At 45.6% G+C, this 16,317-nt stretch overlaps 1 protein-coding gene across 1 annotated transcript in view; it reads left to right on the forward strand.

Annotated features, from left to right (window-relative positions):
- The window catches only part of LOC139412477 (multiple epidermal growth factor-like domains protein 11), a 204,517-nt gene that overhangs the window by 149,562 nt on the left and 38,638 nt on the right, over positions 1 to 16,317 (forward strand). Inside the window, exons 10-11 of the mRNA XM_071159266.1 lie at positions 5,099 to 5,245; positions 8,479 to 8,613. Of these exons, the coding sequence (XP_071015367.1) occupies positions 5,099 to 5,245; positions 8,479 to 8,613 (282 nt within the window). The remainder of the gene's footprint in view (positions 1 to 5,098; positions 5,246 to 8,478; positions 8,614 to 16,317) is intronic.

The raw sequence follows: 16,317 nt of genomic DNA on the forward strand, positions 1-16,317 counted from the left end.
CCCTCTACCCATCCCTCCATCCCTCTACCCATCTCTCTACCCATCCGTCTACCCATCCCTCCATCCCTCTACCCATCCTTCCATCCCTCTACCCATCTCTCTACCCATCCCTCTACCCATCCCTCCATCCCTCTACCCATCCCTCCATCCCTCTACCCATCCCTCCATCCCTCTACCCATCTCTCTACCCATCCCTCTCCCCATCCCTCCATCCTCTACCCATCCCTCCATCCCTCTACCCATCCCTCCATCCCTCTACCCATCTCTCTACCCATCCATCTACCCATCCCTCCATCCCTCTACCCATCCCTCCATCCCTCTACCCATCTCTCTACCCATCCCTCTACCCATCCTTCCATCCCTCTACCCATCCCTCCATCCCTCTACCCATCCCTCTACCCATCCCTCTACCCATCCCTCGATCCCTCTACCATCTCTCTACCCATCCCTCTACCCATCCCTCCATCCCTCTACCCATCCCTCCATCCCTCTACCTATCTGTCTACCCATCTCTCTACCCATCCCTCCATCCCTCTACCTATCTGTCTACCCACCTCTCTACCCATCTCTCTACCCATCCCTCTACCTATCTGTCTACCCATCCCTCTATATCTCTACCCATCCCTCCATCCCTCTAACTATCTCTCTACCCATCCCTCCATCAGTCTACCCATCCCCCTATATCTCTGCCCATCCCTCCATCCCTCTAACTATCTCTCTACCCATCCCTCCATCCCTCTACCCATCCCTCCATCCCTCTACCCATCTCTCTACCCATCCGTCTACCCATCCCTCCATCCCTCTACCCATCCCTCCATCCTCTACCCATCCCTCCATCCCTCTACCCATCCCTCATCCCTCTACCCATCCCTCTACCCATCCCTCCATCCCTCTACCCATCTCTCTACCATCCCTCTACCCATCCCTCCATCCCTCTACCCATCCCTCTACCATCCCTCCATCCCTCCACCCATCCCTCAACCCATCCCTCCATCTCTCTACCCATCCTTCCATCCCTCTACCCATCTTTCTACCAATTCATCTACCCATCCCTCCATCCCTCTACCCATCCTTCCATCCCTCTATCCATCTCTCTACCCATCCCTCTACCCATCCCTCCATCCCTCTACCATCCCTCCATCCCTCCACCCATCCCTCAACCCATCCCTCCATCTCTCTACCCATCCCTCTACCCATCTCTCTACCCATCCATCCATCCCCCACACATCCCTCCATCCCTCTACCCATCTCTCTACCCATATCTCTACCCATCCCTCCATCCCTCTACCCATCCCTCCATCCCTCTACCTATCTGTCTACCCATCTCTCTACCCATCCCTCCATCCCTCTACCTATCCATCCATCAGTCTACCCATCCCTCCATCAGTCGACCCATCCCTCTACCCATCCCTCCATCAGTCGACCCATCCCTCTACCCATCCCTCCATCAGTCAACCCATCCCTCTACCCATCCCTCCATCAGTCGACCCATCCCTCTACCGATCCCTCCATCAGTCTACCCATCCCTCCATCCCTCCACCCATCCCTCCATCCCTCCACCCATCCCTCCATCTCTCCACCTCATCTCTGCGGTACGTAGGAGTTCCAGTCTAGATTCCTCTGGTCTTCATAGACCCAGCAGGTTATAGACAGATCTGCTTTATTAATGATGTTATAATGGCTGAAGCCCACTCACATATTCTCTCTCTGTTCTGTCAGAGCAACTTCTAATGAGTCTGGAACAGAGAGGACAGCTTGCAAGAGTGTGGAGTTCTGGGAGTCTCAGGAGTGTGTGTTTGGGTGTGTGTGTGTGTGTGTGTGTTTGGGTGTGAGTGTGTTAGACCCAGGGATTCTGTAGTTGAATCCCCAGTGAGTCCTCAGTTCCTCAACCCAGTCCTGCTGAGACAGACTACACACACACACACACACACACACACACACACACACACACACACACACACACACACACACACACACACACACACACACACACACACACACACACACACACAGACACAATTTGAGAAGCACTGCTAATGCTACCAGTGCCATCTCTCCCTGGGACTCTACCTTTCTCCATCTCTCCCTGGGACTCTACCTTTCTCCATCTCTCCCTGGGACTCTACCTTCCTCCATCTCTCCATCTTTCCCTGGGACTCTACCATTCTCCATCTCTCCCTGGGACTCTACCTTTCTCCATCTCTCCCTGGGACTCTACCTTTCTCCCATCTCTCCATCTCTCCCTGGGACTCTACCTTTCTCCACCTCTCACTGGGACTCTACCTTTCTCCATCTCTCCCTGGGACTCTACCTTTCTCCATCTCTCCATCTCTCCCTGGGACTACCTTTCTCCATCTCTCCCTGGGACTCTACCTTTCTCCATCTCTCCCTGGGACTCTACCTTTCTCCATCTCTCCCTGGGACTCTACCTTTCTCCCATCTCTCCATCTCTCCCTGGGACTCTACCTATGTCCATCTCTCCATCTCTCCCTGGGACTCTACCTTTCTCCACCTCTCCCTGGGACTCTACCTTTCTCCATCTCTCCCTGGGACTCTACCTTTCTCCATCTCTCCCTGGGACTCTACCTTTCTCCATCTCTCCCTGGGACTCTACCTTTCTCCATCTCTCCATCTCTCCCTGGGACTCTACCTTTCTCCATCTCTCCCTGGGACTCTACCTTTCTCCATCTCTCCCTGGGACTCTACCTTTCTCCATCTCTCCATCTCTCCCTGGGACTCTACCTTTCTCCATCTCTCCCTGGGACTCTACCTTTCTCCATCTCTCCCTGGGACTCTACCTTTCTCCCATCTCTCCCTGGGACTCTACCTTTCTCCATCTCTCCCTGGGACTCTACCTTTCTCCATCTCTCCCTGGGACTCTACCTTTCACCATCTCTCCCTGGGACTCTACCTTTCTCCATCTCTCCATCTCTCCCTGGGACTCTACCTTTCTCCATCTCTCCCTGTGACTCTACCTTTCACCATCTCTCCCTGGGACTCTACCTTTCTCCATCTCTCCATCTCTCCCTGGGACTCTACCTTTTTCCATCTCTCCCTGGGACTCTACCTTTCTCCATCTCTCCCTGGGACTCTACCTTTCTCCATCTCTCCCTGGGACTCTACCTTTCTCCATCTCTCCCTGGGACTCTACCTTTCTCCATCTCTCCCTGGGACTCTACCTTTTTCCATTTCTCCCTGGGACTCTACCTTTCTCCATCTCTCCCTGGGACTCTACCTTTCTCCCATCTCTCCCTGGGACTCTACCTTTATCCATCTCTCCCTGGGACTCTACCTTTCTCCATCTCTCCCTGGGACTCTACCTTTCTCCATTTCTCCCTGGGACTCTACCTTTTTCCATTTCTCCCTGGGACTCTACCTTTCTCCATCTCTCCCTGGGACTCTACCTTTCTCCCATCTCTTCCTGGGACTCTACCTTTATCCATCTCTCCCTGGTACTCTACCTTTCTCCATCTCTCCCTGGGACTCTACCTTTCTCCATCTCTCCCTGGGACTCTACCTTTTTCCATTTCTCCCTGGGACTCTACCTTTCTCCATCTCTCCCTGGGACTCTACCTTTATCCATCTCTCCCTGGGACTCTACCTTTCTCCATCTCTCCCTGGGACTCTACCTTTCTCCATCTCTCCCTGGGACTCTACCTTTCTCCATCTCTCCATCTCTCCCTGGGACTCTACCTTTCCCCATCTCTCCCTGGGACTCTACCTTTCTCCATCTCTCCCTGGGACTCTACCTTTATCCATCTCTCCCTGGGACTCTACCTTTCTCCATCTCTCCCTGGGACTCTACCTTTCCCCATCTCTCCCTGGGATTCTACCTTTCTCCATCTCTCCCTGGGACTCTACCTTTCTCCATCTCTCCCTGGGACTCTACCTTTCTCCATCTCTCCCTGGGACTCTACCTTTCTCAATCTCTCCATCTCTCCCTGGGACTCTACCTTTCTCCATCTCTCCCTGGGACTCTACCTTTCTCCATCTCTCCATCTCTCCCTGGGACTCTACCTTTCTCCATATCTCCCTGGGACTCTACCTTTCTCCCATCTCTCCATCTCTCCCTGGGACTCTACCTTTCTCCCATCTCTCCATCTCTCCCTGGGACTCTACCTTTGTCCATCTCTCCATCTCTCCCTGGGACTCTACCTTTCTCCATCTCTCCATCTCTCCCTGATGACTCTACCTTTCTCCATCTCTCCCTGGGACTCTACCTTTCCCCATCTCTCCCTGCGACTCTACCTTTCCCCATCTCTCCCTGGGACTCTACCTTTCTCCATCTCTCCATCTCTCCCTGGGACTCTACCTTTCTCCATCTCTCCCTGGGACTCTACCTTTCTCCATCTCTCCCTGGGACTCTACCTTTCTCCCATCTCTTGGACTGTAACTTTCCTGTTTTATTTAGTTCTATCTTTCCCTGGACAATAGGGGTTAGAAAGGGGCACTCAGAGAGGAAGGAGAGAAAGCTAACTATCACTCTGTCTCTCTGTCTCTGTCTCTCTGTCTCTCTGTCTCTGTCTCTCTCTCTCTGTCTGTCTGTCTCAGTCTCTCTGCCTGTGTCTGCCTCTCTGTCGCTGTCTGTCTCTGTCTGTCTCTGTCTCTCTGCCTGTGTCTCTGTCTGTCTGTCTCTCTCTCTGTCTGTGTCTCTGTCTCTCTGTCTCTGTCTGTCTCTGTCGCTCTGTCTCTCTGTCTCTGTGTCTCTGTCTATCTGTCTCCGTCTCTTCCATTCACAAATCCTTTATAAACAACACTATAATGTGTAGAGTAAGTCGCTGGGTAATCTTTTCTCACAGCCGTGGAGGGACAGTGGAGGGCCCCAGACTCTGAGGGAGGGCCCCAGACTCTGATGAGTTGAGGGAGGGCCCCAGACTCTGAGGGAGGGCCCCAGACTCTGAGGGAGGGCCCCAGACTCGGATGAGAAGAGGGAGGGCCCCAGACTCTGATGAGATGAGGGAGGGCCCCAGACTCTGAGGGAGGGCCCCAGACTCTGATGAGAAGAGGGAGGGCCCCAGACTCTGATGAGATGAGGGAGGGCCCCAGACTCTGCCCAGTAAGATGAGTTACTGAGCGGTGTTCCCCATGTTTCCTCCAGGTGTGAACTGTGACAGTGTGTGTGTGGAGGGCCGATGGGGCCCAGACTGCTCCTACTCCTGTACCTGTGAGAACGGAGGCTCCTGCTCACCGGAGGACGGAACGTGTGTGTGTGCCCCCGGATACAGAGGCACCTCCTGCAGACGCAGTAAGAGAACAACAACACACACACACACACACACATATGCCTGCACACACACACACACACACACACACACACACACACACACACACACACACACACACACACACACACACACACACACACACACACAGATTATCAGAGCAGCTAGTCAAGTAAAATGGCCTCTCTGTGTATTTGCGTATGTGTTCCTACGTAGACTTGCCTTCATCTCTGTGTGTATATGTCTAGGTAAAATGTAATGTCTGTGTGTATGTCTAGGTATAATGTAATGTCTGTGTATATGTCTAGGTATAATGTAATGTCTGTGTGTATATGTCTAGGTATAATGTAATGTCTGTGTGTATGTCTAGGTATAATGTAATGTCTGTGTGTATGTCTAGGTATAATGTAATGTCTGTGTGTGAGTCTACGTGCATGCCTCTCTGTGTGTATGTTTAGGTAAAATGTAATGTCTGTGTGTATGTCTAGGTATGATGTAATGTCTGTGTGTATGTCTAGGTATGATGTAATGTCTGTGTGTGAGTACGTGCATGCCTCTCTGTGTGTATGTTTAGGTATGATGTAATGTCTGTGTGTATGTCTAGGTATGATGTAATGTCTGTGTGTATGTCTAGGTATGATGTAATGTCTGTGTGTGAGTACGTGCATGCCTCTCTGTGTGTATGTTTAGGTATAATGTAATGTCTGTGTGTATGTCTAGGTATAATGTAATGTCTGTGTGTATGTCTAGGTAAAATGTAATGTCTGTGTGTATGTTTAGGTATAATGTAATGTCTGTGTGTGAGTCTACGTGCATGCCTCTCTGTGTGTATGTTTAGGTAAAATGTAATGTCTGTGTGTATGTCTAGGTATAATGTAATGTCTGTGTGTATGTCTAGGTATGATGTAATGTCTGTGTGTGAGTACGTGCATGCCTCTCTGTGTGTATGTTTAGGTATGATGTAATGTCTGTGTGTATGTCTAGGTCTGATGTAATGTCTGTGTGTATGTCTAGGTATAATGTAATGTCTGTGTGTGAGTACGTGCATGCCTCTCTATGTGCGTGTACAGCGAGCATGTCTACTTCTTTATGTTACACTGAGACAGAGCAGGAAGGAAACATCATTCTGACCTGTTAACTCCTCCTCTCATTAGACAGAGCAGGAAGGAAACATCATTCTGACCTGTTAACTCCTCCTCTCATTAGACAGAGCAGGAAGAAAACATCATTCTGACCTGTTAACTCCTCCTCTCATTACACTGACAGAGCAGGAAGGAAACATCATTCTGACCTGTTAACTCCTCCTCTCATTAGACAGAGCAGGAAGGAAACATCATTCTGACCTGTTAACTCCTCCTCTCATTACACTGAGACAGAGCAGGAAGGAAACATCATTCTGACCTGTTAACTCCTCCTCTCATTAGACAGAGCAGGAAGGAAACATCATTCTGACCTGTTAACTCCTCCTCTCATTACACTGACAGAGCAGGAAGGAAACATCATTCTGACCTGTTAACTCCTCCTCTCATTACACTGAGACAGAGCAGGAAGAAAACATCATTCTGACCTGTTAACTCCTCCTCTCATTACACTGAGACAGAGCAGGAAGGAAACATCATTCTGACCTGTTAACTCCTCCTCTCATTACACTGAGACAGAGCAGGAAGGAAACATCATTCTGACCTGTAAACCCTTCCTCTCATTACACTGAGACAGAGCAGGAAGGAAACATCATTCTGACCTGTTAACTCAGACTGCGGCCCTATTCCCTTTATAGTGCACTATATACCATTTGGGATGCTGCAGCCTCAGTGAAGGAGGACAAAGCTACGCTCTCTAACTGTTCTGGTCCTTCACTACAGAGGACTACAATAGAGTGGGCTGTCAAAGTCTTTTTCTTCCTTGGCTTCAGACTTTACCTCATGTGAACCTGAAAGATGAAAGGAAAAGAGAGGAGAGGAGAGGAAAGGGAGAGGAGAGGAGAGGAGAGGAGAGGAGAGGAGAGGAGAGGAGAGGAGAGGGAGAGGGAGAGGAGAGGAAGGGGAGGGGAGAGGAGAGGAGAGGAGGGGAGGGGAGAGGAGAGGAGAGGAGAAGAAGGGAGTGGAGGGGAGAGGGAGGGGAGGGGAGGGGAGGGGAGGGGAGGGGAGGGGAGGGGAGGGGAGGGGAGAGGAGAGGAGAGGAGAGGAGAGGAGAGGAGAGGAGAGGAGAGGAGAGGAGAGGAGGGGAGAGGAGAGGAGAGGAGAGGAGAGGAGAGGGGAGGGGAGGGGAGGGGAATGAGGAGAGCGGAGGGGAGGGGAGGGGAGGGGAGAGGAGAGGAGAGGAGAGGAGAGGAGAGGAGAGGAGAGGAGAGGGGAGGGGAGGGGAGGGGAGAGGAGAGGAGAGGAGAGGAGAGGAGAGGAGAGGAGAGGAGAGGAAGGGGGAGGGGAAAGGGAGAGGAAAGGAGAGGAGAGGAGAGGAGAGGAGAGGAGAGGGGAGAGGAGAGGAAGGGGAGAGGAGAGGAGAGGAGAGGAGGGGAGGGGAGGGGAGAGGAAAGGAAGGGGGGAGAGGAGAGGAGAGGAGAGGAGAGGAGAGGAGAGGAGGGGAGGGGAGGGGAGAGGAAAGGGAGGGGAGGGGAGGGGAGGGGAGAGGAGAGGAGAGGAGAGGAGAGGAGAGGAGAGGAGAGGAGAGGAGAGGAGAGGGAGGGGAGGGGAGAAATTGGAAATAGGAAATGCCATGAGAGTTTGAGTGTTTAATGTTATTTTTGGTGTGTAGTGTCTGGTATTGTCTGGTAGTGTCTGGTGGTGTCTAGTAGTGTCTGGTGGTGTCTGGTAATGTCTAGTAGTGTCTGGTGGTGTCTGGTAATGTCTGCTAGTGTCTGGTGGTGTCTGGTAGTGTCTGGTAATGTCTGGTAGTGTCTGGTAGTGTCTGGTAGTGTCTGGGGGTGTCTGGGGGTGTCTGGTAGTGTCTGGTAGTGTCTGGTGGTGTCTGGTAGTGTCTAGTAGTGTCTAGTAATGTCTGGTAGTGTCTGGGGTTGTCTGGTAATGTCTGGTAGTGTCTGGTAATGTCTGGTAGTGTCTGGTGGTGTCTGGTAGTGTCTGGGGGTGGCCGGTAATGTCTGGTAGTGTCTGGGGGTGGCCGGTAGTGTCTGTTAGTGTCTTAGCTTTGTATCTGTGGTTGTCTCAGAAATATATGTGTTTGTAAGTATACACACACACACACACACACACACATACCTACACACACATTAACCCCCTCACCCTGTCCCCTGTGTTTTCAGTCTGTTCTCCAGGGTTCTATGGTCAGCGCTGTAGTCAGTCCTGTCCTCAGTGTATCCATAGCGATGGTCCCTGTCACCACATCACAGGACACTGTGAGTGTCTGTCAGGATTCTGTGGCTCTCTGTGTAACCAAGGTGAGTTTCTCTAGTCTCTCTGTTCACTCTGCTTCAAACCACTTTCCATCAGTCGTTGTTCTTTCTGCCTCAAACCCCTTACAGTCTCTGCTCTCTTTGTCTCTAGGACTGTTTGGAGATGGGACATAGGTCTCTGTTATCACTCTGCCTCAAACCCCATACAGTCTCTGCTCTCTCTGTCTCTAGGACTGTTTGGAGATGGGACATAGGTCTGTCTCTGTTATCACTCTGCCTCAAACCCCTTACAGTCTCTGCTCTCTCTGTCTCTAGGACTGTTTGGAGATGGGACATAGGTCTCTGTTATCACTCTGCCTCAAACCCCTTACAGTCTCTGCTCTCTCTGTCTCTAGGACTGTTTGGAGATGGGACATAGGTCTCTGTTTTCACTCTGCATCTTTCCACTAGCCTGGAGGCCAGACAGTTTGTACTTTAGCCAACTCATTTGTCTTACCTACAACATTAATTTGTCATTTATTGTCATTTTTTTTCAGCAGATATCAACACAGCTTAACTTATTTAAATATGGTTACATTCTGAATTATAATCAGTCATAAACCTGAAGTCTGATATTCTCCACATCACATTGAGCTAATGCTCATCTTCAAGTCTCAGCCAATGTTATTCATTGTTCAGATTGTTCTTTGGCTTAATCACAGAACAATCTGTTAGGACATAAATCTATTAGGACATAGATCTGTTACTGTTAGGACATAGATCTATTAGGACATAGATCTGTTACTGTTATGACATAGATCTATCAGGACACAAATCTATTAAGCCATCGATCCGGTAATATGACATATCTCTATTAGGACATAGATTTGTTACTTTTAGGACATAGATCTGTTAATATGAAATAAATCTGTTAGGACATAAATATGTTAAAATGACATAGATCTGGTAATATGACATAGATCTGTTAATAGGACATAGATCTGGTAATAGGACATATATCTGGTAATATGACATAGATCTGTTAAAAGTACATAGATCTGTTAATAGGACATAGATCTGGTAATATGACATAGATCTGGTAATATGACATATATCTGTTAATATGACATAGATCTGGTAATATGATATAGATCTGGTAATATGACATAAATCTGTTAATAGGACATAGATCTGTTAATATGACATAGATCTGGTAATATGACATAGATCTGTTAATAGGACATAGATCTGTTAATAGGACATGGATCTGGTAATATGACATAGATCTGGTAATATGACATAGATCTGGTAATATGACATAGAGCTGTTAATAGGACATAGATCTGGTAATATGACATAGATCTGGTAATATGACATAGATATGTTAATATGACATAGATCTGGTAATATGACATAGATCTGTTAATAGGACATAGATCTGGTAATATGACATAGATCTATTAATAGGACATAGATCTGGTAATATGACATAGATCTGGTAATATGACATAGAGCTGTTAATAGGACATATATCTGGTAATATGACATAGATATATTAATGTGACATAAATCTGTTCTGACATAGATCTGTTAATATGAAATAAATCTGTTAGGACATAAATCTGTTAGGACATAAATCTGTTAAAATGACATAAATCTGTTCTGACATAGATCTGTTAATAGGACATAGAGCTGTTGAGACGTAGATATGTCATAACATAGATCTGTTATGACCGTTCCTCTCCCCTGCCTGGTCCACAGTGCAATAAAGGCTATAGAGTGGTGAGGAGGAGGAGCTCTGAGGACCCTTTGTGTCCGGAAGTAATTTAGTCATTGTGATCTGTAGTCATTCCAATCTGTAGTCATTGTAATCTGTAGTCATTGTGATCTGTAGTCATTGTGATCTGTAGTCATGATGATCTGTAGTCATTACGATCTGTAGTCATTGTGATCTGTAGTCATTGTGATCTGTAGTCATTGTGATCTGTAGTTGTTACGATCTGTAGTTATTGTGATCGGTAGTCATTAAGATCTGTAGTCATTACTATCTGTAGTCATGATCTGTAGTCATTGTGATCTGTAGTCATTACGATCTGTAGTCATTGTTATCTGTAGTCATTGTAATCTGTAGTCATTACGATCTGTAGTCATTACGATATGTAGTCATTATGATCTGTAGTCATTACGATCTGTAGTCATTACGATCTGTAGTCATTGTGATCTGTAGTCATTGTGATCTGTAGTCATTGTGATCTGTAGTCATTACTATCTGTAGTCATTACTAAGACAAACCCATGTTTTATTCGTAAGAGAAATTTGAAGTGTTTTAATGAGCAGGCTTTCTATCATGATTTGTTTAATTTTGACTGGAGCAGATTGAGTTTATCCCTGATGTGGAAACTGCCCGGAAATTCTTTCATGATGGTTTTTTCCCAAATAGTAAACAAACACGCCTCATTCCGCAGGTTCAGGGTTAAAGGGCGGGATAATCCATGGTTTTCTTCTGAGCTGTCTTGTATTATTTCACGACCGTAATCTAGCCTGGGCTAAAACAAGGAAATCATGTTCTGATGCTGATTGGCTGATTTTTAGGCCGTTACGAAACAAGTGTTCTTTTCTTCTCAGGAAGGCCAAGTCTGAATATTTTATGTCTGTTACCACTGATGACCCTGAATGACCCTAGAAAGTTCTGGAAGGCTATTAAGTCTATGTCTGGTCACAGTAATGTTAATGAATTATCGTCATGTGTTTTGAAGGACTCTGTTGCTGTATATGACAAAACTGAAATGCTGAATTGTTTCAATGAGCACGTTGTTATCATCTGGTAGGCTGTTTGATTCAGTGTCCTCTGTCTCTGTACAACCCTGTGTGGATGAACCAGTGTCCTCTGTCTCTGTACAACCCTGTGTGGATGAACCAGTGTCCTCTGTCTCTGTTCAACCCTGTGTGGATGAACCAGTGTCCTCTGTCTCTGTTCAACCCTGTGTGGATGAACCAGTGTCCTCTGTCTCTGTTCAACCCTGTGTGGATGAACCAGTGTCCTCTGTCTCTGTTCAACCCTGTGTGGATGAACCAGTGTCCTCTGTCTCTGTACAACCCTGTGTGGATGAACCAGTGTCCTCTGTCTCTGTCCAACCCTGTGTGGATGAACCAGTCAAACTTTTAGCTTTTTGCCATTCTCAGTGCAGGTGGTACGCGGTACATAAAGCCCTGAAATCCTTAGATCAGAGAAAGCCTGCAGGTCCTGATCTTTTGGATCCCTGCTTTTTAAATCTGGTAGCTAATTTCATAGCTGAACCCCTTACATATCTGTTCAATCTAACCCTGGAATGTAATGAAATTCCGAATATCTGCAAATCAGCATTTGTCCTACCACTTTTTAAAAAAAGGAGATCAAATTATTTTAAATAATTTGAGGCCAATCTCAAAGCTGTCACCCCTAGTGAAAATACTTGAAACCCCTTGTGATTGAACAGCTAAAAGAGTGTTACGGGATTCTTCCGTCGAAGGAGAGGCGGACCAAAACGCAGCGTGGTTGAAGTTCGTGTTTTTTTTTTATAAGAAAAACTATACATGAACAAACTACAAAAACGTGTAAACCCGAAACAGTCCCGTGTGGTACAAACACTGACACAGGAGACAACCACCCACGAGAGACCTAAAGAATATGGCTGCCTAAATATGGTTCCCAATCAGAGACAACGATAAACACCTGCCTCTGATTGAGAACCACTCCAGGCAACCATAGACTTACCTAGAATACTTCACTAAACACAATCCCAAAACCTACAAAAAAACCCTAGACAAAACACACCACATAAATAAACCCATGTCACACCCTGGCCTGACCAAAATAATCAAGAAAACACAAAATACTAAGGCCAGGGCGTGACAAAGAGTTACTAACTCTATTTTATCAATGTACCAATCGGGCTTCAGGAAGAAGCATAGCACAATTACAGCAGCCATGAAGGTTTTAAATGATATCACTGAAGCCCTTGAAAAAAAACAGCACTGTGTCTCACTTTTTATTGATCTCTCTAAGGCTTTTGATACAGTTGATCATGCTATACTAAGGCAGAGATTGTCGAGTGTAGGTCTTTCAGAGCATGGTTTGCTAACTATCTGTCTGATAGAACTCAGTGGACTCAATTTGATGGGCTTATGTCTGTTAAATTGTCTGTCTTTAAAGGTGTGCCCCAAGTCTCTGTAGTTGGTCCTCTCTTATTCACTATTTATATAAATGACTTAGACAAAAATGTCCAAAATGCGCAACTGCATTTTTATGCTGATGATACTGTTATTTATTATTGTGCCTCGTCTCTGACAAATGCTTTCCAGAACTTGCAAACTGCTTTTTATACTGTTCAACATACCTTGTGTCAATTGAAGCTTATCCTCAATACTGACAAAACTAAACTAATGGTGTTTTCTAAAGCAAGAAATAGACCTCGGAACCTTTCACCTATTACTACCTGTCAGGGCAAGGAGATTGAGGTTGTAACCTCATGTAAATATCTTGGAATTTTAATTGATGACGGCGTCTCTTTTAAATTGCATATTCAACAACTTACAAAAAAACTGAAGCTGAAATTGGTATTTTATTTTAGGAATAAGGCCTGTTTGTCTTTTGAAGCCAGAAGGAGGCTAGTATCAGCTACATTTATACCTTTACTAGACTATGGTGATATTTTATATATGAATGCTTCCGCTCAGTGTTTGAGATCAATTGACACCCGTTACCATGGCACTTTGAGATTTATTTTAAACTGCAAAACCCTTACGCACCACGGCACTTTGTATACCAGGGTTGGAGTCACTCGTAGGCTCAGGCACTGGTATACTTTTATTTACAAAACCATTTTGGGTTTACCTCCTTTTTATTTGGGCATTTTTATGGTTCAGAAATGTGGTGGGTCGTCTCTTCGTTCGCTGGACTTTATCCTGCTAACTGTTCCAAATGTCCCAACTGAATTTGGTAAAAGGGCTTTTATGTCCTCTGCGCCATCGTCTTGGAACACCTTATAAAATACTTTTAAACTGGAAGAACTTGTCCCGATTGGTGTTTTTAAATCACTGATGAATGATGTTGAGGCTGATTCCCTGACCAGTCAATGTTTTTAATTTGCTGTTTTTGATTTCGTTATACTCTTGTGAATTCTATGGTTTTTACTAGATGACTTGTAGTTTTTCATGTTGTTTGTCTGTTAATTTTTATAATGACTTGGTGCTGCCTATCTTGGCCAGGACGCTCTTGAAAAATATATTTTAAATCTCAATGAGCCCTTCCTGGTTAAATAAAGGTTAAATAAAATAAATAAAGAATTACGATTTGTAGCAATTGTGAACTGTAGTCATTGTGATCTGTAGTCATTGTGATCTGTAGTCATTGTGATCTGTAGTCATTGTGATCTGTAGTCATTGTGATCTGTAGTCATTGTGATCTGCAGCATTAAGATCTGTAGCATTAAGATCTGTCGTCATTGTGATCTGTAGTCATTGTGATCTGTAGTCATTATGATCTGTAGTCATTACGATCTGTAGGCATTACGATATGTAGTCATTGTGATCTGTAGTCATTGTGATATGTAGTCATTACGATCTGTAGGCATTACGATATGTAGTCATTGTGATCTGTAGTCATTGTGATCTGTAGTCATTGTGATCTGTAGTCATTGTGATCTGTAGTCATTGTGATCTGTAGTCATTATGATCTGTAGTCATTACGATCTGTAGGCATTACGATATGTAGTCATTGTGATATGTAGTCATTGTGATCTGTAGTCATTGTGATCTGTAGTCATTGTGATCTGTAGAGTTGCTATTTTCTCAAGTTTTCTCATGTCAGATAACTCGTGACTCCTGGATGTGTCATTATATTAGTAAACTCTGGTCTAATCAACAAATACGATAGTCAGTTTAAAGAAGGTTAAGGGTACAAGACTGTGTACAGATCTGGCTGTGTTGGAAAAATCACTACATTTCCCATCAAACCAAGTGGCTGCCTGTTGTCACAGTTACAAGCAGCACCAGTCAGAAACGTCCAGCTGACCCTACGCCTAGTCGCCGGTGAATCTCAAAACTGAACTGAACAATGAAGCCCTTCGCCGCCGCTGTCGTCTTATGACAGATACCTCGAATCTCTCCTGACTATTCAACAAAACAATTAAACAATACACTGTTTTTTTCCGTCAAATCTCTTAGTTATACGATTGTAGTTTTTTACTTTTGAAGATGAGGGTGCATTATTTAGGACGTTTGGCAATGAGGACAAAAACTAGCACAGTTCCGCTAGCCACCTAGTTTAGCCAGGGGAAACCGGGGTAAACGAGCTCGGGTCCACTAGGCTAATTCAGGAGACAGATTGTAGTTTTCATTCCCTGATATCAGGAGCTGGCGGTGAACAGTTTGATTAAACAATTCAGAGACTTATTAAACAAATAAATCAGATGACTTATATTTAAGGAGAGCGAATCCAAACAATCCCAAAATCAGCTGTAACTGTCAATAGTAAAACTAAGATTAAAACGATGTTTGAGTGAAACCTGAATACAGAAACTGAATGGGGAAGTCTCTTCCATACAGGGTAGACTCCTCCTCCTCACTACGGTAGACTCCTCCTACTCACTATGGTAGACTCCTCCTCCTCCCCAGGGTAGACTCCTCCTCCTCACTACGGTAGACTCCTCCTCCTCACCACGGTAGACTCCTCCTCCTCACCACGGTAGACTCCTCCTCCTCACCAGGGTAGACTCCTCCTCCTCACCACTCTATAAAGTCTCATCCTGCTTTTAAATACATATTACTTTTCCTAATAATAAAATTAGAAATGAATTAGAAAGAGGCAATGGGCAGATATAGAATTCACTTTCATGCCCTTCCCAGCCATAGAGATCCTATTAAATTACTAGAGGGGTTATGTCATCACCCTTCCCAGCGCTGTCTCATAAATATAAGGACTACTATTTAAAATAGGGCTTTTATAAATGGTGCTCGTTTGTCAAGAAGACGTTAATTAACGGCTAGTTCGGTCACTGGGCAGTTGCTTTCTGAAAATGTTTGGCTTTTTAGGTCTACGTCGGTGGTCTCTCGTCCGATACGAGACCTTTTCAGACGTTCTAATCTTTCTGTTGAAATATGAAAGTTTGAAATTAATTGTGGGTTTAAATCTAATGCTCACATGCAGATACAACATCATGTTTGAGGGGCTTGAAAGAGCTCTTCAGAGGAAGATAGCAGCTAAACCCATTGAAATAGAACTAGTTAAGAGCCCTTCAGTGGAAGATAGCAGCTAAACCCATTGAAATAGAACTAGTTAAGAGCCCTCAGTGGAAGATAGCAGCTAAACCCATTGAAATAGAACTAGTGAAGAGCCCTTCAGAGGAAGATAGCAGCTAAACCCATTGAAATAGAACTAGTGAAGAGCCCTTCAGAGGAAGATAGCAGCTAAACCCATTGAAATAGAACTAGTGAAGAGCCCTTCAGAGGAAGATAGCAGCTAACCCCATTGAAATATAACTAGTGAAGAGCCCTTCAGAGGAAGATAGCAGCTAAACCCATTGAAATAGAACTAGTGAAGAGCCCTTCAGAGGAAGATAGCAGCTTAACCCATTGAAATAGAACTAGTGAAGAGTCCTTCAGAGGAAGATAGCAGCTAAACCCATTGAAATACAACTAGTGAAGAGCCCTTCAAAGGAAGATAGCAGCTAAAATAGAACTAGTGAAGAGCCCTTCAGAGGAAGATAGCAGCTAAACCCATTGAAATAGAAC

The sequence above is a fragment of the Oncorhynchus clarkii genome, chromosome 6 (genome assembly GCF_045791955.1).
Source record: "Oncorhynchus clarkii lewisi isolate Uvic-CL-2024 chromosome 6, UVic_Ocla_1.0, whole genome shotgun sequence".
Taxonomy (NCBI): domain Eukaryota; kingdom Metazoa; phylum Chordata; class Actinopteri; order Salmoniformes; family Salmonidae; genus Oncorhynchus; species Oncorhynchus clarkii.